Genomic DNA, 26,138 nt, shown 5'->3' with positions numbered 1-26,138 from the left:
CCTGGAGGGTTTAGTAGCTTTGCTAACACCTCGCACTTGCTTTAAAAATTTACATTATTTCTATGTAATGAACAAACACAACACACACACAGCACTGAGGAGGAGATACAGCGGATAGCGGAAGGGAGTACGAGTATTTGTATCTCGCAGATACGTCGCGCCGTCGCTGTTGTCCGCTCGCGGCAGCCGATGAAGTTGACGGCTTGGAACACGCTTGGAAAATGTTTTTACCTACGATTGTGGATGCCAACGAGCCAGTCAGCCAGCCAGCCGTCGCCAACAAGATCCAACCGAGCACAAAGCGGACCGAGGGATGAAGGCACAGCGCAAAACAAACACGAGAATAAAAGGCGAAAACGACAAAATCGACGAAAACGAGACGGCGGCCTGCAGTAGCGGCACAAGAGTTCGTACGTATCTGTGAGATACGAAACGTATCTGTGGTGTGTTGGTATGGTGGATGGTGTTGCTTCGCATTCCACATCGGCCGGAAAGGCGGCCAGGCCAGCACCAAAGACGAGAATGTAAACAAAACATGAAAAAGAGTCGGGCAAATAGAAAATATTTGATAAAAATGTGTATGAAAAAGATTTTCAGATTGGAGTTGCTTTTTTATAAAGTGCGGGTCACGGGTTTACGGGTGTGTGTCTGTGTGGATCGTATCTTTGAAATAGAAGCGGAGCCATCAAGAAGGGAATATGAAAGAAAATGATCCGGTTTGATGTCTGGAGCGATGTGAGGAGGATCAAAGGAGTTGTTTCCACATCAAATAAAAGGGAGGAATTTCATCATGAATCGAAAACAAAAAGTGAGATTTATAAGATCCCTATGAGAAAATGTGAAATAAAAAAATGAAGTACATTCTCGACTTGAAAATATAAATTTTTATCAATTAAATTTTATTATACTCCCTTATTTTCATACAGAAGCACTTGAATGGCGTTGAAAAGTTGAAAAGTTCACCACTGCAACTGCAACTGCACTTTCAATTCAATTAACTCTCTGCCAGTCTACGATCCGAGTTCATGTGCATCTGAACTGGCCAACAGTGGCATATTAATTCAATCAAGAGATCGCTTATTAAATGACCAAAGTGGCAAACACGATACCAGACCCCCAGAGTAAAAAAAAAAATCGAAAGCGAAACGCGACGGAGATCACTCCATTCTGTGGCGATTCAAGAAGTCGAGTGTGACACAAGAAAATTCCCTGAATTAAATTTTATCCATTAAAGTGCCAGCAATGCAGAAATTGTTGCATTCATGAATTCTTAAAGACTACAGTGGCAGTGGCTTAAAGATACAGTGGAATATTTCTAAAGTCCATATGCAAAAGAATAATATTTCCAGTATTTTATTAATTTTTAAACAATGTATTCAGTGCTCTATAAAAATGAATATTTTTTAAGAAGTTTTAGTCCCATTTTATGCTTATTTCAGAATGTTTGCATTCTTTGGGTTGCACTGTATATTTATAGCCATACATATATGTACATAGATGTTTAGTAAAATAATCCACCTCGCAGACTGTCAGTAACTCAGACTCTGCAACTGACAGCATCATCCTCCTACCCTTCGAATCGCGCATATTTATGCAAAATTAAAAGCAAATCAACAAGGCAGTTCCCCGGCTCACAGGCTCCGTCAGCATAGTTTTCCTCCTCGGAGCCAATGGCAAAAAAAATATGTAAACGATTCTGACGCCATTGCCAATACCACAAAAAGTGGCGCTGCCAAAGCCGAACAATAGAGCTCTAGTCTGGAATTCCGATAAAGTAGAATTTCTTGTTGGGGGAGCCAACTTCGTGCCAAAATAGTTGGAAAAAAAAAAAGAAATACAAAAGACAGACAACGTCTCACACTTGGTCACTAAAACAAAAGCAAACATTGTTGAGCTTTTTGTGATACGAAGATATTGAATTGCATTCACAAATATTGGAGGAAAATACTTGTACACCACTTGAGGTCAAGTCCGAAACAAAGGCCGCCCTATGCAGATAAATAAATCAAGCCAGGGCTCCAGGCTAGATCCCCATCTGAATGCTCGCCTTTAATTTGTTCAACACCTACCGAGATTGGAAAGGTCAGCCCTCGATCCATTTTTTAGGGTCCCAGACTATTTATCAACATTCTAATGAATTTTTAATCTATTTCAGTTCTTCTCGGATCTCGGATCCCGTACAGTCTTCTTTATATCTTTCGGGCACCAGAGATCAGGTAGAAAAGAGACCCGATCCTAGAGGCATGTTCAGGTACTCAGAGGGCAGAAGGCAAGTCGGGACATGACCTATGTGGAAGGTATGTCTGCCAGTCGTCTGTTGCAACAAAATCCACTTACAGAACTTGGTAGAAGTGGTTGCTGCTGGCCTCCCTCTTGGCTCTCTGGGCCTTTGTTTTCTGTGTACCTCAATTGATAAACAATTGACTCTTGTGCATCGCACCAATACACCGACAGGCGCAAAAATGCAATCAACCATGACAATTTTAATTTAAGTGCTCCCTGCCTTTAGTCTCGTGTTTATTTGTATTCTCACTGCTGGGGCAGGATAAAGTTTTTCGAGCTCGAAACTTGGCAGGACTATTGCATTTGGCTTGCCAAAAAGTTAGCTTTCCATCGCTCCACCTCCTAAACCTTTTTTATTTACCAAAGAGGCACGAACCAATGTAAATAAGATTTAACAAAGTTTTGTTGTGGGATTCTACACAAATAAGGGGTTACTATAAAAGTATTTCTTTTAAAAATTATTTAAATTTATTTTAAAACTACCTTCTCCCTCAGTCTGTATGAGTATTTAAGTGGATCAAAATATTATCAAATTTAAAGCTAATGGCTATCGGCAGATGTGACCTTTTTAGGACTACTTTGGTATGCAAGTCAGAGGCCCTAGAACGTGTTAGTGTCCTCCAACGTGGCTACTTGTCTGTTGGGTGTTAAGCGACATCCAACAGTCCCTATACCCACTTCTTATGCCTCCTGTGGCTGAACAGGATGCAGGCTGTGATATTATTCGAGGACACCGCAATGACTCCCCAAACCTGGTCGAGGTTTTGTTGTTCGGTTCGACCGACCACGTAGATGACATACGACTTGTCTGCGGCGATTAACTAGACAGAGGGACAAAGGGGGCGGAAAGGTCACCAAGGAGGTGGAACAGGACCACGTGACAAGTGGAACGGAAGGCGACAGTGGGCGGAAAATGAAACGGGTTGTCGGGGCCATTTTCAGGAAGAGCTTTTCAATAACAACATTTGCATATTGCCAGGAAAGGCACTGAAAATATTTCATATATTTATCCCTGAAGATATATTGTTTTTCAAACTCCTATTTCTTTCAGTGCCTGTTTGTCAGACCAAATAAAACGTTCGAGTGGCTGGCATGCTGGTCCTTTGGGGAGAACCTAACGAGTTTTATGCCGTCGCGACGTGTTAATGTTTTTGCAGTGGGCTTAAAGAGCGGCAATCGACAACAGCCTAACGTGAATTCTATTGTATAAAGAGAGAGAGATGAACATAGAGAAAGAGAAAAAGAGATAATGTATCTATCGGATACGAAAACTTTCAAACTTATTCGAAAGAATTTCTAGCTGTGCCCATTTGTCGAGTGTTTTCTCTCTATTTTGTTTGGCTTTTGTGCGTGGTACGTGCTTGAACTATAAAAGTCGAGATTTCGTTTCATATATAAATTAGGCAAACGACCCCTACCGCTACCCCTGCCCCTACTTTTTCCACTATCCATCGGATGCAATTGAGTTTCCAACAAAGTGCGTTCATGTGTTTGAGTTATGGTGCGCATGCGTGCCATGCCAAGGCACTTTGAAAGTGGAAATGCCCTCGGGATAAATGAAAATGTATCTATAGTTCTGGGCTCTCTAATGGATATGACCTTAGGTAACTTATTGGGGTCAGGCTGTACGGAAGGGATAATCCTAAGGGGCCTCTGGAGACCACAAGATAAAATCTTTGAAAAGAATGTGACAAAAGATAAAAGGATGCTTAGTGGAAAATGGGTTTCAAATGATTATCATCACATTCTTTAAATAATATTGATATCGCAAGGTCTAAAAATAAGACTATAACTTTAATCTTTTTCTCATATTCCTTACTTAAAAAAACCCGCTTAAAGCCTGTGTCTACTCCATTGTCCTTTTCTGGGCTCAAGCATCCTTTCACTTGTCAGGACGTGTTATCCGCAACACACAATGTGCCCTATGTGCTTTTATATGGCCCAGAGCGAACACCTACTCCATTTTTCCTTTTTTTTCTATGGGAACCATATGTAAACAGGAAATGGGATACAACAGGATACAGCAGGATACAGGCTACTATCTCTTAGCCTCGTATGCAAAAAGTAAACACTCTGAAAATGAGTGTGTAATTTTCCAAGGCAAACACACTGAAGATGGGTGGAGGGAGTGACATAACGTGGAAGGAAAATGAAACATCTGAAGAGCCAAAGGAACAGGAAAATGCCGCCCGACACGTCTCCGAGAACAAATCATTATGTTACGTTCTAATCACGGTGTGATATGTGACATGTGAGTTGGAAAAACTAGAGCAAAGGTGAAGTTTCCCACAAAAGCATTCCTATACAAGAAAGTAGACTATACCCGTCAGAATTTGAATCAGAAAGTTTCTTGTAGATTTCTCATCAATTTAATTGCATAGATTTGCAAGACAATTAATCAAATGACTTTCCGAGACAATCTGGGTTATTAGTTTCTAGTCGATTAAGTTTTTATAATTAAACATTTATGAAGCTTTGTATTTGTTCTTTATTCAGCAATCAAGTGCTCATGCCAAGCAGAGCACCAAAACCCACACACAAGTTCTGCTGTCAATTCCCTCTTTAGAAATAAAAGAGTGGAAAAATCCATAATATTTAATGTTACTTGTTTGTAATATATGCAAACTATGTGGCAACTATTTATACGGCAAAAAACTAACCACCACAGTCGATTATCGATACCCACACAATCGATTGAAGTGCAATTTGCATGGCTGCGGTGTTACTTCGTATAAATGCCACCAAAATAATTGACATGGCTTTGGGGTGCAGTTTTTGCAAAGTAACTTTGTGTTAGACAGTGCGTTACAGAGATTCAAAAATATAAAAGGGCTTGGCCAGGTGTATTCAAACACATGTACATACTCTTTTGAAACGCACTGTACGCTGTACATTCCATGTGGGATGAAATAATGTGCGGTTTAATGTCCACACCTATGGATGCATCAATGATTTGTTTGGGGGACAAAACTGGTCGCAATTAAGTGCAATCTTACATAAGCTTTTTGCAGAGGAAGTCAACTGGAAAATGTTTGAGAAAAAAAGCCCAACCAAAACTCATTTATAGGCCCGCCATCAATATGTATCATATAATGCATGAGAGCGTCCACATCCAGAGTCCATCATCCATCATGGGAAGCAGTAATGCCCAGAAGCTTGAAGAAGCTAGACAGCTATCCCCTCATTATGTTTAGGCTTTAAAGTATTCATACTCACGAAAATGCCCGGGGGCATGCAAATTGTTTATAAAAGAACGTTTAACTCACCTGAAATGAAAGGGAGAAAACAGAAGCAAAATGTTAAATAATTATATAATTAGGAGCATTAAATTCAGAAACCCTTAAAATATCCCACAATTTTCTGTATTAGACACATTAGTTAATTGAATTTTTTTATTAAGATGATTCACCTAGAACTTGAGAACCATCAATCTTTATTTTATCTTCTTTTTATTTAACTTTTAAATAAAAATCACAATTAGCAGGGAAAAAAATTATGCCGAAATTCAGTGGAGTTTGGGGTTTCTTTGCCTGATTTTGTATTCAGTCGTTGGTTGATTTGCATATAAAATTGCTTGTTAGCATGTTTCGCTTGCCTTCTGGTCTATTCAGGTTAAATATTCTCCATGAAAGTTACTTTCACATGTAATTCTGTGTTAATTTGCACAAGGCAGAGCCGAGACAGAGCTCAAACTTTGACATTTTGTGAGCATGTGGGAAATCTTTGACTATGAAATTAAATGAGGCGACACAAATTGAGCCCACATTTAATTTGGCATAAATTCGAAGGTGTGCATAATTTAATAATGGATTATAGCTTGAAATTGAGAGAGAAAAGTGGGTTGTAAAGTCGGTTACAATGATTCATGAAAGTTTAAAGCCTATTTTCAATGAATGTAAATACAAATTTTAATTTTTTTTATTGAAATGCAATGACAGACAATGCAAACAATCGAAAAGCCAATTACTTTTATCAGGCGTCAACAGTACTCCTCCAACAGAAACCAGAACAAAGCTGCCGGAAAACCACAGCGAAGAACAAATAATAATATTTATGGTAAAAAATCAAACGAATAAATATTTTGAATAAAGTTAAAACAAAAGAAAAGTATGCAAAATAATGCCAATTGCAACCAGAGAAGAAAAAGGCTTTTGTCGAGTTTTTCTGGGTGGGTTATGAATCACAAAAAGGCATTATAAATCGAAGGAGGGAGGGAATTAATTGAATGCAAATAAAGGAGGCTTGAGAAACCACAGGTATTCGGCCAGGTGTTGTGGATTATACATTCATGAGGTTCTGCCTGATTGGATGTGAAAAGTATAAAGCAAATTATTTTGTATATATAACTCATTAACACTACAAGAAATAATTACAATTTAATTTATATATTTAACCCAAAGATCCGACCCTTTTTTCAAGTGTATGCAGAATGTGTGTGTTTCTGCATTTAAAAACCAGTTTTTTCTTTATTATTATGAATCAATCGGCAAGAATTTCAGGCTGGGTGCGGTGTGTGTATGCGGCTTGGAGCTGCATGTCAAGTGAAGTTGTCGGTTTTGCACAAGTATCTCTCCAAAACTGCAAAAGACACAAATACAAATTGTGGTCATTCATTTCCTAATCAACGCTGACTTTTGTTGATTTTAGTCTTTAGTTTTTCCATTTTTTTTTTGAGACACGAAAGCTCAATGTTTGTGCCTCCAAGTTGGTCTTTGGTGGGTTGGTTTCGTAAGCCCCCAGGAAAACAAGTCTTGCAGCTCTTAACGCATTTTACATTTTTCAGTCTTTAAACTATGCAACTCTTTTGCTGAATGAATCGAAAAATATCCAAGCAGCAGCAGTTGGAGCTGCAATTCGAGTTTAATTTGCTGTATCTAGATTGTCGCTTTTGATTTTAGATTTTTTTTGCATGGTGTTTGTGCCTATTTCTGTGAGAAATAAAGCAGGTGGAAAACCTACAAAATTAGGAAACTAAAGAATGCAAATAATGTTGCAATTTCTTCCCAAACATTTGCCAATACCTATCCCACTTTTTCAATGAAAATTTCTCTGAAAAAACACCCACCACCATTAAAATCCCAAGCTAATTACAATGAAAATGACTTCATCAGAGTGCAGCCAACACATAAAGTTAATTTGAAGCTCACGTGACTAACACAAGACAGAAGCTAAATTAACAATTTTACAGCTCTGGTGGGGGAAAGGGTTTTCCATCGTTTTCATTGCTGATTGCCGGCCCAAACAATTATGAGCTTAACATGGCAACAGGGCTCTGCGGAGGTGGAGTTATAGATACAGATACAAGCAGGCCGATTTTCAGTGGGCTGGGTAATTGCCTCGAACATGGGAAGGGCCCGTGGCCCCAGCTATGGCTTTAGCTCTAGCCCCACACACAAAAAACCGTGTCTAAAAATCACTCAATTGTCTGATCAATGCAGTTCATGGCCTCATGACTAGATAACTTTCCAAACCAGAGTCGAGGGTTTGGACTGTGGAGTCAAGAGCTCGGCTCGTCGACTGGCAGCTGCAGAATAATGGCGTTAAATTACCAATATAAATCAATGGGTTAAACATAACAAAAACCAACACCCGCATCGCTCGATCAACAAAGGCATGGTATATCTGGGGAGCAAAGTCTCCAAAGGGCACCACCGGCTTTCGATGATTCGGTTTTATTCCGATGGGATCACCCCAAAACCAGTTGAACAACTTGACTGGGTGCTGGATGGATGCTGTTGTCCAAAGACTTTTTCTTTCTTTCGAAGCGGGTTTATTTTTAGCTTCCCCCCCTTTGAGTGGAAACGTCAAAGTCACTCAATCCTTGGAGAGTTCTTGTTGGAGACCCAGTATGTGCTAGGGCCACAATTCGTGTTTTTAGCTCTTGCTCTTTTATTTTATTACCAGATCGAATGCCGTGTTTGCCTTTTTCTGTATGGTCATGTGAAACTGGTTTCGGTTCGATGTGGTGGTAGAGATTCTTTATGGCTCTGCTTTATTTGCTTTTCCAGAAATCGGCTTAAAGGATTTCTCAAGCTTGAGCATCGCAAAATATATAATATATTGAAGTTTAACTGACAGAAAAAATCAGTTTACATAGGCTTGGAAAATGAAAGAACTAACCATCATTTCTATTCCCACGACCACTTTCTATAGCTTCCATATATTACTCATTAGACGCCATCTAAACGTCTTAGTGAATGGCAATAAAATAGCATAGAATTTATGGAATGCGACCAAGACAAGTCGATCCATTATAGCCAATACAACACTATTATTATTATTTTTTATTAGTAGCCATGAATTATGCATTCCATATAGCGCTCTCAGATTGCGGCAGGTCTTTGCTTTGAGAAAAAAATATAAAAAGTGAATGCCATACCCAGTCTAGTCGCAGCAATGTCAAGTTTTTCATGCTAACTAAGGTGGTCTGGGGACAATAAATGAAGAAGTGGAAAAATAACATACCCCTGCGATATAAAAAGCAAACAAAACGATATGAAGTGAGAATGTGGAAAATTAGCATACACATTCGATAAATATATTTTAAACAAGAAAGTTTTCTTTATAAAATTTTCCTTATCTCGGCCTAAAGCTTGTATTTAAAAAAGGTTAACAACAAAACCTGAAACGTCACTTTATCAAAAAGTTTCACTTTCAAAAACTTCATTAATTTTATGACTACGGGTTTCGGTTTGGGTTGAACATTTTTTCCAACAGATACTCGTAATTTTTAGCCAAGTGATTACCCAGGTGAGACGAGATGGAAAAAAGGAGGCTGGGCAACAGGTTGAGGTCCTCCTCACATGAGCGAAATGACAGTTGCAGCTACACTCTCTTACTTTTTTTGCAATCAAGTTGCCCAGCTGCAGTAGCAATTTGTTGTTTTTTTTATTACATTTTCAACAAAGTTAGGCCATGTGATTATATGCCTTATGTTAATTAATGGTGGTTTCTTTGAGGTTTCATTCAATTTCGACTCGACTTTTCTTTTGCCGTTGAAATGGTGATTTTATCGACAGCAATTTAGGTGATTGAACAGTTCCTGTCTTTTTCGAGCTAAGACTACGCCAGATTGGGTTTTATTGGGTTATAAAAGTATCTATTGTACCGGTATAACCATTAATTTTCCTAATTAAAGCCTCCAAATGAATTTGTGTTTTTTTCTGCGATTTTAAACCATTATGAACTTGTTTTTATTGCATTTTCACTTAGTGCAAAGTTGACATATTTCATTCAACTTGGTTTCTGCTGATGAGGTGAGAGTTTCCAGGCAAATAAAAAGTGTAAACAGATTTTTTCCTAACTACTCAGCTTGAAAAACTGTGAAATCAGGGCCAAACATGGGTTGGGTCTTAATTTATTTTTAATTTTCAGAGTATTTTCAAATAACCTCCAGCTATTTCTTGCCAGTTTTTGCATTACCTGTTGCTGAAATGATTCATGACGAAAGTGATTGTTTGGCAGGACGTGCTGGTTGCCAGTTGCCGATCCGCCGACTATATCCATTTCGAATTTTAACGATTCTGCCAACAATATCGTACAAGAGGTTGCTGTGGTTGTGTGGCACGGTAGCTGAGGCGACTCTGCTACCACATGTTGCACTTTTGAAATCTTGTTAGCAAAAATGTAAATTCAAGATTTTCACCTCTTCGGCGAACAGAAAACAGGTTTAAGGCACTTGCTTAAAACATTTTACTTTGAGCATGCAATACACAAATGACACTTGAATTACATTTTCGTTTAGTCACTTGTTTTCAGACTTTTTTATTTGTTTGTTTTTATTTTTTTATTATTTTGTTGTGTGTTTTCTGGTTAATTAATTGCAGTCGCGAGACGCGCGCGTGACAAACGAAAATCTGCAAAATTTCAAAGCACGTTCGATGCAGCCAACAAAAAAAGTACAGGCGCCCCCAACGAAAACGAACGAGTTAGTGTGTGAGAGGGAGATGGCAGCAAATCAGGGCGAGGGGTCGAATAAAAATGAAAAAAATATATATTGAATCGAAGAAATAGTCGCGCGCGATCGAACCAGCAACTTTTTTGTCCGGTAATCGCGTCCACTCGCCAGCAAACGTTGGCGACTTTTGAAACAAACGCGACGCGCTCAAGAAAGCAAAAGCCGACCCAGCCAACATCGTACGTGGAAAACGTTAAAAATATGCTCAAAAATGCCCACTCACACACACTTGGCTGGCTGGATAGGTGGCTGGCTGGCTGGCAGTTTAGGCGACACAGGTAAGCGAGACGCATACCTGCTCAATACACAGGTATACTTGTTGCTGGCAACATGAGCGAAAAATGTTGCCGGGCAACTTTTCTGATGGCAACCCGGTTTGGACCTTTTTATTGGATTGGCCATGTTTTGTGGTACGTACGGGTGTGTAGAGTTTCGATTCACTCAAATGAGTGGCCTGGCGACAAAGCTACAAATGGGCAGCACTGGCAACATTCAATCGGCAAGGGATATGAATCAGAGTATAATATTTAAAAAATGATAATAAAATATTTAATAAAAAAAAAAATATTTAAAAATTCATTATAAATACTCAAAAAGTTGTTGAAGGAAATAAATTTAAAGTCGTAAAATTTTAATTTAACGCACGCCGCTTTGGTAATGACTGGGCTTATGTGAGGCTATTACCAAAAACTTAATGTACAGCAATTACTTTATCTATTTCCCTTTTACTGACCCTCTTTTTTTATTTATTTTTATTTTTCTTGCCCATTTAAGCACGTGCAACATTTCAAATGGTCGGCATATCTTTTAAAATATTTTCTTGTTGCTGTTTGTTGTTATTTTTTGACACAATTATTGTTCCGCTGGGGCTTACGAAAAGTAAGACTATACCACCTGGTGGCTGCTGCCGGTCATTATAAATTGAAGAGGGGGTTGGGGGGAGGGGATAGAGTGGTTATAGTCTTGCAATTGGTAATTTGATTTGTACACGAGGCTAGAGTGCATGGTGCACCGACACCGCATGCATAAAACTTCATGGCCCGTAATTATTGGCCAAGTTTTTGGGCTTTTGCGATTCGGCTTGGTTGGAAAATTATCAACATAGATTGCGAAATGACCCCAAGGGATTATTTTAATATTACATCTTATTTATTTAATTTTACCATTGTGTGTCTTAATTAAGATATTTTACTGGCTTCACCGAATTGAATGCATTCTGCCCAGAATTTTCAATAAGCTGCAGTCAGCCCCAAGAAAAATACATACATATGTATCTTGGCACGTGACTGCCTTGGAATACAAAATCAAAAAAAAAACTGACACCAAAAGAAATCCAGTAAAGTCTACAAGTAAAAGCCACAACTTTCTTTGGAGGAAGTTAAAAAAAAACACAGCAAGCAGGAGAAAAAGTTGTGCGTTTTATTCGATTTATGAACAACTGCAGCAAAAAGGGAAGTGTCCTCAGACAAGACCTGAACTGCATGGGAATTGCATTTTATATTTTGAAAGAGGTTTCTTAAGTTTCTCACCCTAAGTTTAAACAGAAACTAAACAAAGTTTTGTGGCTTAAGAAAAACTATATTTTGAATTTGTTACTAAATTCAAAGAGGGTGCAGTTTGGTTTGGAAAACCCACATTTTTTCAGATTTTGTTTATGTGAAACATATTTATAATAAATAGTGCAAGAGCTTCAATATATTGTTTGGCAAATTCAAGCCTTTTAGCCCAGTGTAGTACGTTTTCATCCAAAAGCACGTCCAACGAAACCAATTTCACAAAATCAAGTACTCCTCTGAGTCCGAATCTGAGTCCGGAACAGAAGCGCATAAATTATACCCCAGGCCGAGGAAAAAATAAAAAACTTTGTATATCCACTAATGACGATAGCAAAAATGAACCAGAAACACAAAAGCGAAAAAACAAACTTGCTGCATAAAAATGAAACTAAATAAAAGTAAAGAACCTAAATTGTCATGGAAGCCTGAGCAGCAGCGGGCCAAAATGCATAAAACTGGCAGAAATAAACCAGGTAGGCTGGGGAACTCTGAAAGAAAGGAACCGCATCAAAGAGTCGACCACAAAGCTTTGACTTTTCAGCTTTTTTGAAAATTGAAAAGAAATAAAACGAAGGGAATCTCAGCAGGCAAGAGTGGATATATGTATCTTTTGGGGCAGGTGTGTTTGAGGATGCCAAATTAGCAGCTACCGTCACTGTCCAGCGGCTCCTCCCTCTTTCCTCACTCCCTTACTTAACTTATTTTTTCTCTTCACTTTGCCATCATTTCCATTTAGGCCCTCAAGTGAAATTTTGAACATCATTAATTTTAATTTTTGCGCAGACGCACCCCAGGGGCGGCAGGCATCAGTGCCTCCATTCTGGCCACTGTCAGACAATCCAAAAGTGATGACTGATGACCTGGCGGAACGAGGCATCCACTTTGCCACAAAATGTAATTAAAGTGGCAGAAAAGGGTGCCAACGCGACAATTGAAAGTGTTGCAATTCCATGTAGGAAAGCTTCAAGAAGCTTAATGCTTGCAATGACTGATTGGTATGTCTGATGAAATCTTTTCAAAAATATTGAAATTTGAGGATCATTTATGAGTAATACTCTGTTAAACTTTATAAACAAGCTTGTTTTTGTTTCAATTGTAGGGCCGTGTGGCCTAATGGATAAGGCATCGGACTTCTGATCCGAGGATTGCAGGTTCAAGTCCTGTCACGGTCGAAAGAGTCATTTCTTTTTGATGAAGTTTTACCTACTTAAAGGCCACTTGGGCCTTAAATAAGGTATATATTATATTCAACTTGTTCAAAATATTTCCAAAAATCAAAAATAATATTTTTCAAAAATATTAGAAAAATATTGAAAAATTTCTGGTACAAAATTTAAGACAATCTCTTACCTTTTTGAAACGTCTTCGCTGCGACGAGGAGTGCGTAGATGCAGTTTCGTGCAGATTGCTGTTGTTATCCCCGCCAGTGCCCTCCCGCTTTCCCAGAGCCTGCAGCAAATCATCCACATTGCGAATATAGGGACGTTCGCGATCCCTTTCCCTTTCACCACCCCCTCCACCACTGCCACCAATGCAACTGGTCATGCTCTTGTTGCCCAGACTATTGCTACGGGATCGGGACCGAGATTTCTGCTTGCCCAGCCAGTAAACCTGGTTGGCCAAATTTATTTCAGCGGCTGCAGCGGCCTTTCGCCTTCCCATTTGGCGCTCCTGGTGCTCCTGCACCTGTTGCTGCTGCTGCTGCTGGTCGTTGGCCAAATACTCGCCGGCTATATGAACCTTTGGTGTGCTGACCAACTGCAGACCCGTGGCCCCAAATTGTTGGGGAAACTCGTGCAACTCGAGGGGATAGCGGGGATCCATCGGCTGACCGGGCTGGCGGGGATACATGTAACCGTCACGGAGGAACATCTTGCTGGTGGTGTAGACCCTATCGTTGATCTGGTAAAGGCCGCTGGAGCCAGGCCCCTCGCCACCGCCAATAATTCCATTTCGCACATAGGCCGTGGGACGGTAGCGAACCAGCGGATTGTACAAATTCGCTTTGGCCGGCTTGGTCTTGAAACTGCGACGTCGAGTGCTGGGCTTCATATTTTTCTATAAGGGTACTGTTGTTTCACACCCCGATGATAACCTTATTTCCGTTTTGGGTCTCTGAGCGAAAAGCAAACACAATCCACCCCTGTATATTCGCGTATGGCATGCGCACGTATCAAATGTTTTCCAGCTTAAGCCGGGTTACATCAAGTGACCGTGTGGCCTAATGGATAAGGCGTCGGACTTCGGATCCGAAGATTGCAGGTTCGAGTCCTGTCACGGTCGAAATTTGGATTTGATTTTTTTTCTTTTTTATTTTTTTTTTATTTTATTGTTTTTACTATTTTATATTTTACGCGAAGTGTGTATCTTTTCCTAATAATTTATTCCAAAATTAGATAGTACAAGCAATGAAAAATAATTTTACTTCGTATTTTACATTACTTCTACATGGCAAGTAAAGTGGCGCCACTACTACTTCGTTTGGTTTAGAAACTAAGAACTAACACAAACGTTTTGTTGCCTTAATACGTTGCCTAAATACTTTTTGGAATAATTCTTATATTGTTTAAGGGTTTTTTGGTTAAAGAAATCAATAAAATTTAAACACAAACTAATGTAAACCACATAATGTAAGCGCCTAAAAGTATGCCTTGTTTTTACATGCTTTCTCTGAGGAAGAAATTTAACATATAAAGCCTATAGGCAGGCAATACTTTTTATTTGATAGGCGCCTAACTAATGCCACACAATTGCTTCAATAAAAATATTAAAAACCTCACAAAACTTTTGAAAAAATGGCGTATTTTTCGATTTTAACGCGGTTAACACGTTCGGCACACTACACGTTCGATTTTTCACTGCAATTGTTTGATTTTATTGCAACAACCGTTCCGTTGTTTGCTGGAAGGCACGCACAGAAAATCCAATTAGCCAGGGTTCTCTACTCAGTTCACCTTTCGAGCTGTCTGTCGCTTTGTGCAAGGTAAAATGTTTTTCGAACCCAAAGTATTGACACAGTTTTCATGTCATTTGTTGTGTTAAACACATTCGTCTTCCTGAACCAGCCAACTGTCATATGAGATGGGCGAAACTATACGAATTCTATGCTAATCTGTCAACTCTGAGTTGGTTAATTAAAGCCTGATTTGCAAATAATGGTGGCTTAGCAATGCCCGACCAGGTCGAGTGTTTTGCGCCATTCGCCGCTGACCCCAATACCGATTCCAAAGCCAATTCTATTTGGCTAAAACATAGATATGGGGTCGACGATTGGGTCAATGAATGATTTCATTGACGCCCCTTTTTGTTTGAGTCTCTGTATTTCACAGTTTGGTTAGGACTTGCCAATCAAATATATTCAAGGTTAATACAGAAACTATAATAAAACACTGAAAACTCATATACTAAATCAAAGTTACATTTTTCTCTATAATTTATACTACTTTCCCCACTCTCTTATATCACTTTCCAACGAAAACACTCCAAAATTAATAGCTCTTCTCACTTTTAATCTCTAAACTTCCTATTAACTTCAACTTATCGCTTATAAAAGTATGTCTTTCTCACACTTCCGCCTACGAATATCGGTTAGTTTTCTTTTTTTCGAGGGATTTTGTGTTCGAAGCGCGACGAGCTACAGATACGAACTAAACTCATTGAATTTGAAGAACCTTTCAGCGGGCATGTGTTTCCAATGGTGACAATTTCCAGACCCAAAGAACGCCAGAACAAAAGCAATTGTGATAAAGCTGACTGAGTGTGGTCTGAGCTGAGCAGAGCCGGAGGGAAATGAATCGAAATGAGGAGCTTCGGGAATCGAGAAGGGCTTAAGCCAAACAAATACACCCCCTAAATGGGGAAATAATGGTGGGAGGGGTAGAAGAATATCATTGACAGGAAAGTTTTTCAAAAAAAATCTTATTTTCATTATTATTTGCTATTTAAAATATTAAACTTTAATGGTTTTTAAATAATAAACATTTTAGGCTAATAATCCCCCTATAGAAAACAATTTAGAATTTAAATAAATACTCACAAAGAATTCATCCTCGATAACCGGATCGGCCAGCATCTCAATGGCCTCCGTCATGGAGCGGCAGGTGCGGTTTGTGTTCTTCTTTTTCTTCAACTTGCGACCCAATGTGGCAGCATCACTGAAGCGGTGCAGAAGCTTGTCCCGCTTCCGAACTGCCAGCGGACTGGCCGTGGAACTGGAGTGACACAGTAGCGATCCATAGCCGTTGGTTGAGGAAATTGTCCCAGTGTTGGCATAGAAATTCTGTGGCTGATACTGCGCCGGTGCCGTCAAAGTGCTGTTCGAGTCGATTTTCTGGATGAGATTGTACTCCGACTGGGGATACTTGCTGGCCAAGCAAGAGGAGATCGAGTCCGTGGACTGCAGTGACGCCTTGGACGTCAGCTGGGGCTTGGGTGGCGGCGGGGGAGGTTCCTTCATCAGTGCCACCCGGCGAGGGGCGGCACGTGGTATGGTAGCTGATTGGGGTGATGAGGTAATATCACCTCCATAACTGACAGCCCGACGATTGCGATCGTTTTCCTTTTCCCTAAAAAAAGCAAAAAGAACTTTTTTTTAGAATCAAATATTTATTTATTTAAAGATAAGGTGAGAAAAGATATGCCAAGACGGCAACAGGGGTTTCCTTTAAAATATATGTTACTTTGCATATAATTTATAAAATATATATATAATTTGCGTCTCAAGAATGTTTTTATTGACTCGTATGTAGTTTTTACATATTTTTGTTAAAACACAAGAAAACTTTGACGAACTTAGTAACGAGAAAGGAATGCCCTTGCAGAGGTTTCAGACCTTTCAAAGCATAACATTAAATACAATGTCTAGACTCTAGAGGTAATCAATTTTTAAAGGCTGTTTGAGTTAGAAGAAGACCAAATTGTATATATTTCTTAATTAGTATAATTTTTAATGCTTAAAATCTTTTAAATATAATTTTTTATTGTTTTTCCCACCTATAACGTCTTCTTTGCATAGGCGGACTGAAAAAACAGTTGGGCGAAAGGGGCACAAAATAGCCCCATTGTGGCTCCCGATCCGGTCCCTCGTGATACATCCCCAACTGGGGTGTCATCTCCCTGGATCGGCTGGATCGTAGCATAGGCATAGAGACCCTCTGGGGCCCATAACTTCTACTGCTGCGATACCGATTTCTATACATATGTCGCTCCAACGAGGACGTTGTGGTCGTGGCATCCGATTCCAGGGTTCCATCTGAAAGGTGTCTATTTTCCAGGGTAACATTGCTGCCCAAATCATCCACACTGCGATCATCGTCGTCATCAGTGGAAGCCTCCGGCACGGTGTAACAGGTATTGTCGAATTGCGACATTTTACAATTTTATTCTCTTGTTTTTTATGGTTTTTCCTTTTACAGATTTAGTTAATTGTCATTGTCTTGGCGGCTCCCACGTAATTGTTTCAATTATTTAATTAGTCTACAACTTGTTGCTTGTTATTCTGTTACTGTTTTATTTTGTGTTCTTTGTTTTTTATTTTGTAAAACGGCATGTTCAGTACAACTGGAACCTAATTACAGTTGGTGCTAAGACTTTCATATTTCAGGGGCTTGAGAATATTAGTCTGTCTAAGGCATTTATCATGTTCACCCTCTGGACATTTCGTGTTTCCTGCCACCGCAAAACAGAGAATTAGATGTCCAGTGGGCACAATTAAAAGTCGTTTTCAGCCTCAGTTGAAAAGTCGCCCTAATGAGGTGTTGAACGGAAGAGGGTCATACTTGGTCTAGTTAAGATATTTTTAAAAGTCTCTTTTCACAGACAATTTTCTTGAGGAAAAACAAAGGGAATCAGAACGCTGAGAAAATTTAAATACCATTTTCCGGACTTAATAATGGGTTTGAATATAAGAATGAATAAAGATGAACGAAAGGAAAAATTATACATATAACATAAATTGAATAATCCTCTTAAAGTTAAAATATCATTAAGGAATTATGGTGCGAAAAATGAAAGTATTAACAATCAAATCCATCATCGTAGCAATTAAAATGTCACAAAAATAAACAAATAAGAGGAAACCGGCAGCCGGCGGGCTGCTCTTCAATGCAAACTTCCTTTATTTTCCACTCCTGAAAAATCCCCATTCCTTTCATGTTTTTTGTTATGGGGGGACCCCATTTTAATGATGATGATGCACAAAATACCCCTGAGGGGGAAAAGGGCCTTTTGGGACCCTCTGAAAAATTGCACTCAGCAGCAGGCCGGATATGAAAATTACAACTAATTTGAGATGATGTAGCTGCTGCTACAATTTATTTTTTGCAGGTTTTTACATTGTTTTATTTTCCTAATTGTTTTTAAATTTATTGTTGAAATGGGGGCAAGACATTCTGAACATTTTTAATTTAATTAATATCATTAAATGACTTATTTTTACACAAACACTTTGCCTTCCGATTGCATTTAAAACTGCAGAATTATTTTCAATCTTTTCTGTTTTAAACTCTTATTTAATTTTTTTCAAAACAACAATATTTCCTATTTTTTGTGAAAGTCTTCCTAGAATTCATTTCACAGCACCATCACATTGTTCACAATTCCCACAGACTTTCTCATCAATCATTCTATAAATACTTTGATTGGGTCAGCGAAATTCTCATTCTTGTCAGAGAAATATGCCAATTTTCTTGTAGTATTTATTTACAAATTTTTCATTAATAAACCTGGACACACACGCACACGTTGCCTTTTAAAAAGGCAGACAAAAAGTTCATAAACTGTATGACGTTTGGCTTTTTCAATAAGACTTTCGAGGCTGGCACCGCGCGGATGTTCAAAGTAAAATGTGCTGACCGGCAGCAATTTTTGAACTGATTTCGAAAAGAGGAACTGAAATTCCGTAGACACCGATGGGAGAACACCAAGAAGCACAACAACAACCCTCTCGGTTTGTCCACACTGAGAAAATTGGATGTCGGAGAAATGGGGAGAGACATTAAATGGAAGAGAGTGCGCCAAATAAGAACAAACATTGTGTTTGACTAAATTGCTTAATATTCGGGGACCGAAATAAAAGCATCAACGAAAAGTAGCAGACAATGGGAAAAAAACCAAATAGAAAGGTCGAAAACTAGAATACCCTAGGACCATAAGACCGTGAAAAGGGCAGAGCCTTAGAGAGCATGATGTGCCTAAGAATCTGAATGACTTTAAAGAAACAAGATCAAATAATTTAAAAACTATTACCTAGGTTCAAAATCAATTTTATTATTTAAATCTCGATTTTGTTATTATATTCGAAAATTTATTTTAAGATAGGGTATTAAAGTGCCAAGAAACAATCACATTAAAGGGCATTTCAACTGGATAACAAGGTGCAACACCCAAGTGTCGCATGTCGCGTGTGTGTGAAGTGTCATGCAAAATAAATGTTTGACTTTTAAAAATTAGTCTCTCTCTTTTTCCTTTATTTCATTTTAATCTGCAGCGCAGAGAGGCATTAAATTGCCGTGACTCTAAAAAAAAAGACTTGAATTGTTTTTGTTGTTATTGGTATTATTAAAAATAAACATGGGACAAGTGTGGTTGCTGCAACTGGGGTGCCAGCCGCCGCCACTTCACCAAGAAACGAAACATTTTCACTTGTCACGCATTTATTTTCCCATTTTCCATTCCGGAAAGTCAAAAAGAAAATGTGTGTCATGCCAGCGAAGAACAACGTCTGCGGTTTTTATTGACATCTGCCTGACTCTTTTGGGGCAATTGGTGCGATTAATAAAAGGGCATAGCGTCCCCCCCAAATTCCACCCAAAACCTTATCAATTACACTTGTTAATTAAGCTTGGGTGTGGATTAGCCCGCATTTCCAGTGGGCTGTGGGCAGGGTAGGTTCGTATTTTGATAACAATTGCATGTCTGCTGCTGCTGGTCGCACAATTGCAATTAAATCAGTTCTAAAACGGGCGTGCTAGCTATATGGTACTCCCGTCCCAAGTGCCCGCTAGCGTTGAATTAACAATGCAGGCAGCAAATGGAATGGAATCGATTGGTACAGAGTATATACATTTGTTCATATAAAACGAACATATTTCATACGTATGTATGTGCATGTGGGTTGAAAACGGCACAGAATTAATTAAAGCTCTGCAGGAGGGGCGACAGAGTTGGATCTTAAAGATAAGAGGGCGAGAGTTCGTGCTGTAAATAAATGCAGTTAAAAGAGCTCAATAAATCACAGATGAACATTTTTGGGATAAACCTGAGATAAATATTTTTGGGTAAATGGCGTAATAAACAGAACATTTTGGGGACAAAGCTTAAGTAAAGCAAAATATTAAAAACCAAAATTAAGAATGTAGGAAACTTTTAAGTTTTATTAACTACACCCTGTGAGAAGTGAGGACGAGGAAGTTTTCTATTGGAATAAATAATCGAATAAATCCCAAACAACTTTTTAAAGCTAAAGCATAGTATTGAGTTGACGAAAATCCGCTGTTGAAATTCTGATAGCGATTTTGCACTTTATTCGGCTGCCGAGGTAGTGTGACCAAAACAATGAAGAAATAAGGTAATACTGAACAGCTGTTGTTTGTAAACAAAAAACAAATAAGCAAAAATGAATTCAAAACGATTGGATGTTGGTGTTTTGTTTATGTATTTCGCCGCTAAGGAGCTGATTAAGAAATAGAAAACTGGGTCAAAATCAAAATCCAAATCAATCACAAATCATTTCAATGCCATTTTATGGCATTAAAATGCCCCTTCGGGACGGCCAAATAAATCTTCCCCAATTTCCTGGATGGAAGTAACTTAATGCAAAAAAAAAAAAAAAAATGCCCCTTGTGGGTCAAATCTCATATTATGGGCTTCGTCTTGACCGCAGAAATTCATTTTAATTTGTCCTGGCGCGTCGAAAATGTTTCGGGCCGACTATTTTTTTGTTTGGTCAATTGACCCTCCATGTCACACCTATAAAAATAAATTGAAATATTTATTTTAACACCCCGAGAGCAGCTGTTTATTTTTTTTGATCCGGCAACACCATTAAAATCGATAACAAAAATTTTCGTCAACTCAGTACCCGCAAAATCCAGAAGGCAAAAATTTCTTCTTCTTTCCTTTTTTACACCGTTTTTTTTATATGGAGTTTGACAGCTGTCACTCGTTGGACAGCGGATTTTCGTCAACTCAGTACTATGCTTAAATATTTATATTACATTCCTTGAAGTCTTTTAGTCATAATATTTAAATCATTTAACTGCGTTTACCTTTCCCAAGCTCGACTTGAATGTTAAATATGTATAATCGATTCGATTAGTGTCACTCGGGGGATTAATTGAATTAAACTTCAGGTCTTGGCTTCAGTCAATGCACTTGCAAGCTGTTGTAATTTGTAATTACAATGCACAAGATGTCAAATGGTGTTGACCTCTTAAAACCAATGGAGGGATAGGAAAAATGATTGGGAAAGACGGAAAATTAAAAAATAAGAGGCAACAAAGAGAAATGTTAAAAAAATCGTATACACTGGCATTATTAAACAAAACCAAAGTGACTCAGATAGCGCGATTAAAGCAGACTCGACGCTGCCAGTTCAGATGATGAATGCTGGCACGTGGTCTCTCCGACTGTGGACTTAATTTAATTTTTCTGTGGTCTAGAAAAAATGGTAATTAATTATGAAAATTAGTTGGACATTTGTAATGTGGAGTACATATAGGTCTAAGTCCGTAAACTGGTTTTCGCCGCGTGCTGGTGAGTCTTGACCGAAGGAACTGGTTTCTCGTTTGCAACACTCGCTGAACTGATCTCCTTCTTGACACTCTCTAACTCAAGGAAATATTGTAATTGTGGCTCATACACATACATAGATCACAATGAGTTATAGACAATAACTCATACCCCGTCTAAAATCATAAATCAGTTCCAAAAGCAAAAACATGAATATCTGGGGAATTCCAAAATCACAAAAACGTTTTCAAACATTAAAATAGAATTTGTAAAATATAGACGGAAGGTGGAGCAACGCCATCATTGCCCTGCATCTGTCGCTATAAATAACAGGGACAACAAAAACTAATAATCAAAGAAAACAAATAGACTCGGAAAACTTGGCAACCCAGCCTTTTGGGCAGCTGTTGGGTGAGAAAATAATTTAAGAGACAATGGAGCATCCAAACACTGTGGAATAATAAAAATAAACATTACAGACTCCCAGCACGAGCCAAAAAAGCTAAAAATTTTAGGCAAATTGAATGGAGTTTTTCTTTGGCGCATATAATTGCAGTTCATAAATCAGAGGGCGCGACAACTTAACTGGTTTTTATTTTTCCCCAAAATGCAAAAATGGTTTCAAATCAAGGCAACAATCATTACTGGCGTCTTCTTGGAACTGCGTTGTATGATAATTATATTTGATATTTCATTCATAACCATCAGATTTTGGTATTATTTCCAGATGCTGGTATCGATTTCATATAATGGTTACATTTTAAGGGCCCTGACCGTGGGGGTCCACCCACTTTTAATAGTTTTTTGATGAAAGGTTTATGCGGAGTTGTCGGCCACCCGTCGAGCTATACTTGAATCAGATTCCGGTTTAACAGTTGAAACGCGTTAATGGAGCAGCACTCTCACGGTTACGGGTTAAAAATTATTTGCTGGTAATTATGGTAAGAGGTGAAGAAAATGGGCCATTTTGTAATAAGCTTGGAGACTTCATTTTTAGAGACATGTAGGACCCATTTGCAGAAAGTTAATACCCATTATTTCTGCAAGCAATCATAATTTTTTGGACATTAAGGCCAGAACCAAAACTGAAGGCCAAGTTATTTTATGACTTAACTGCAGCTACAGTCAAAAACAAGTTTCTAATGAATTTTTGGATTAAATCATTAAATTAGTCATATTTCATTTTGGCTTTCTGCTGTTGTTAATACATCAGTTAACAACATTTAGCACCCAAAAGCGTAAAAACCCCGAAAAGGAGCTGAAAAACAGGTAACACAGAAAACGAAAATATGAAGGGTGTTGAAAGTATTGAACACGCAAAGACTTCAAAATGATTGACATATGTACGAATCCTTTAAACTTATATAAAAAAAAAACAATATACACAACTGCCAAGCCCATAAAACCAAAAGAAAAAATTGGCAAATTATGCCCCCAAACTAAAACATGCAAAAAACAAAAGAAAAAAAAACGTTGGCCTAATTTCCTTTGCTACCATTGGCTATGATTTTGGGTGTAGCATGAAAATTGCAATTGGCCAAAAGGATTGATTGAGTCATAAATTGGGGGAGAAGCAATCAATTTCTTTTTTCCTCTTTGAATCACGAGCTTAGCCACTGGCCAAAAAGAAACCCAAAACCAGTGGCCATCGAATTGGGTCTATTATTACCATTCGTATCCATTAGCCGCGAGTGCAGTCCTTTTACTCGGCGACTAAATCAATCTTTTGGACAATTAAGTGTAGAGAGCTCTGGCAAGACATTAATTAGTGAGTATAAGTCGAGCTCTGAAAACTAAATCATGAACAGCTGCCAGGGAATGGGATTTGGCCTGAAAAAAAAAGAGTTCCAATGGGCGGGGTGCTTGGGGCAGAGGCATCTACGGCGCGTGTTGCCAATTTATCTTTGGAGCGAGTGACCCAGCTGGGGGATTTGCAGCTTGCAGATTTGCTCAAGCATGAGTCATTCCCCTGGAGATAATCCTGTTTTTCCCTGGTCTAAGCCTGGTTTGCTATCCAACTTAAAACGGTGCTCTAATGGAGCTTGGCAATGTTTGTCTAACACTTAAAATATGAAAACAAACCGGGCTTTATTTCGGAGTTTATATTAGAGATGAGGCTGGCAGAATAATGTAGTAGTTTAACTATGAAAATTATTTTTTTTTCAGTTAAACATATTTCTTTTATCAATATCCTGTTAACAAATTGATTATGTCTAGACTCGACCCACCTCCCTATAAATAAGACCCCATGTAAGCAATAATAAACCTCTGAGGTAGTCACTCGATGACGGGTGCAAGGCATACAAATTTCGTCATAACTCACAAAATCCTCACGAGGGACGCCTTTGTTTACGGCCTGTTACCCACGGCTTTGTTTAAACTGGTTCAAAATTTGCACGTCTTTGGCATATAAATAGTACGAAAAAAATAAAGTCAAGAAAGTATCCAAAACGAAAAGCTGGCAGTCCAACTTGTTTATCTGTCGTTTCCAGCTGGCTGGCAGAGTCCGTCTTGGAGTTTCTTTCATTTTTTTTGGTTTGGTTTGTGGCAGTCCTGTCTCCTCGTATTCCCCAAAGCGTTTCCCCCGGAATCCTCCGATCCCAGATGGCTGTCGGACCAACGCCAACAGCTGTCGTGCAAGTTTGTTTCCATCTCGTAACCCTCCCAGGGGTACAGAGGTAACTTTTGGTTGCTTCGAGTCCCCCCAGTGCGGTTGCAATAGCAGTGGATGATGATCGCTGGTTGCATGCATGGCCCAATGTTTTATGGCCAAACAGTTTATAGTTATGTTTTATTATTGTTTGACTTGCCCCCATCCCAACTAAACTTCAGGCTTTATTAGATTTCATGACGTTCACATTCGTTGACTTCGCTGCCATCTTTTCCCTATGTTAATTCCACGTATGGCCAACGTTTTCTGAATTTTAACTTTTACTTCATTTCAATATTCTGGCGCCCAAGTTGGACCTAACGGTAACGCCAGAAAACCTTTACTCCATTGACTGGGAAATTGTGGAAACTAAGGATTGAAATTTTGGTGCTACAAACAAAAGGAATGTCAGTTAATAAAATCAATTTGTAAACAGAATAACAATCATATTTTACTTTTCATAAAACCAAGATGAACAAGGTTGTTTCCTTTTTGCCTTAATCATTTCCTTGTACAATATCCATTTCGTTTACCATTTACAAGTTGGGAAACTATACTCCAACACCACCTTAATAGGCACCTACTCGGTCTCCACCTCTTAATTTACTTGTCTCTTTGGTTTTTGCATTTCAACTTGGCCAAGGCTCGTGCCTTGTGCCCCCGCAGGCCATAAACGTTTTTTTATTTACATATTTTTTTTCTCTTTTATTGTTGTGAAAGCGGTTTGTGCCAAGGTGTGCATAGAATAAAAAACCAAAAATATATTACTGACAGGCCCGCAAAAAAATCAAAAAGATTTGCAACTTCGACCTGTGCTGTCTGCTGCATTTAATAATGGCTTGTATTATTTGTAGGTGGTCTAAGCTGCAAAAATACCCAAAAACGATAAAAACTGGAGCTCTGGCAAAACGCCCACAAATTGTGTAAGGCACTCTTGACTGCTTTTTAACAATTTTCCATCATCCATTAAAAGGCCATAAAATATTTCGTTTCAGCTCACTGATTGCATTTCAGGCGTTGCCGGATGATGATGTTGTGCAACGGAAAAACAAAAATCCGATAAAGGATAAATGTTTAATTAGAGCGATAAATGTAGCCCCCCATATGATCCACACCCCCCAAAAGACAAAAACTTGATTGTCTATTTTCACATATTAATTTATCATTATAAATAGATTTATTGTCTTTCGGGTGTCGCGTTTCGGTTGCATGACAAAACAAAAGACTTAAGCGACAAACTCGTTTCTTTTGTCTGCTCGTTTGGGAAAATCTTTTGTCTACAATATTACCTACCTAAACGGGGGAATTTCAGATTTGCATAGATTGCAGTAGTATGAGCAAGACTTTTGGCTTTGATGAATCGTTTTTAATGCATTTACGTAATTATAAAGTTTTTGGTTATTAAAAGAGGTTAAGTCATCCTTAATCTCTCATAATATTAGCTTTTAATTAATTAATCATTCTAAAATTGCTTTATCGAAACAGAAGAACTACAGAACGCAGATTGCCAATAAACATGTCCATATCTCTGCCAATCTCTGCCGCATGGGGCAGCCTATATGGCCCACAAGGATGTCCATATCTCTGTCAATATTGATCCGATCATTGAACGGAATACCTTTAACGATTTCTGGATCGATTCTCTACCAAACTGCATCACAACCTTGGAACCCATTTTTAATTCCATTTTTTGTCATTTTTCCCCATGAACTCCCTTGAAAATGAGGAAATGCATGGAGCGGCCTATATGGCCCACAGCGATGTCCATATCTCTGCCAATATTGATCCGATCATTGAACGGAATACCTTTAACGATTTCTGGATCGATTCTCTACCAAACTGCATCACAACCTTGGAACCCATTTTTAATTCCATTTTTTGTCAATTTTTCCCATGGACTCCCTTAAAAAATGGGGAAATGCATGGGGCGGCCTATATGGCCCACAGCGATGTCCATATCTCT

The 26,138-nt window shown here is 38.7% G+C and overlaps 1 protein-coding gene and 2 non-coding genes across 14 annotated transcripts in view; 2 read left to right on the top strand and 1 right to left on the bottom strand.

Moving 5' to 3' along the window:
* The window catches only part of pyd (zonula occludens-like protein polychaetoid), a 79,405-nt gene that overhangs the window by 17,882 nt on the left and 35,385 nt on the right, over positions 1-26,138 (bottom strand). For 6 of the 12 annotated variants that reach the window (XM_017248912.3, XM_017248913.3, XM_017248919.3 and 3 more), the window contains exon 3: positions 15,833-16,361. In XM_017248912.3, coding sequence (XP_017104401.2) covers positions 15,833-16,361 — 529 coding nt within the window. Of the gene's footprint in view, positions 1-9,705; positions 10,372-13,146; positions 13,874-15,832; positions 16,362-16,788; positions 17,344-26,138 lie in introns of those variants that run through there. The other 6 variants (XM_017248923.3, XM_017248914.3, XM_017248925.3 and 3 more) reach the window with 6 other exon arrangements.
* Positions 12,896-12,968, top strand: TRNAR-UCU (transfer RNA arginine (anticodon UCU)). Its single transcript has one exon. It is a non-coding gene; the product is annotated as a tRNA-Arg (tRNA).
* Positions 14,007-14,079, top strand: TRNAR-UCG (transfer RNA arginine (anticodon UCG)). The gene has a single exon. It is a non-coding gene; the product is annotated as a tRNA-Arg (tRNA).

Source organism: Drosophila bipectinata, chromosome 3R (genome assembly GCF_030179905.1).
Source record: "Drosophila bipectinata strain 14024-0381.07 chromosome 3R, DbipHiC1v2, whole genome shotgun sequence".
Lineage (NCBI taxonomy): Eukaryota > Metazoa > Arthropoda > Insecta > Diptera > Drosophilidae > Drosophila > Drosophila bipectinata.
Note: the sequence above shows the minus strand (reverse complement) of the source record. Positions and strands in the feature narration are given on the sequence as shown.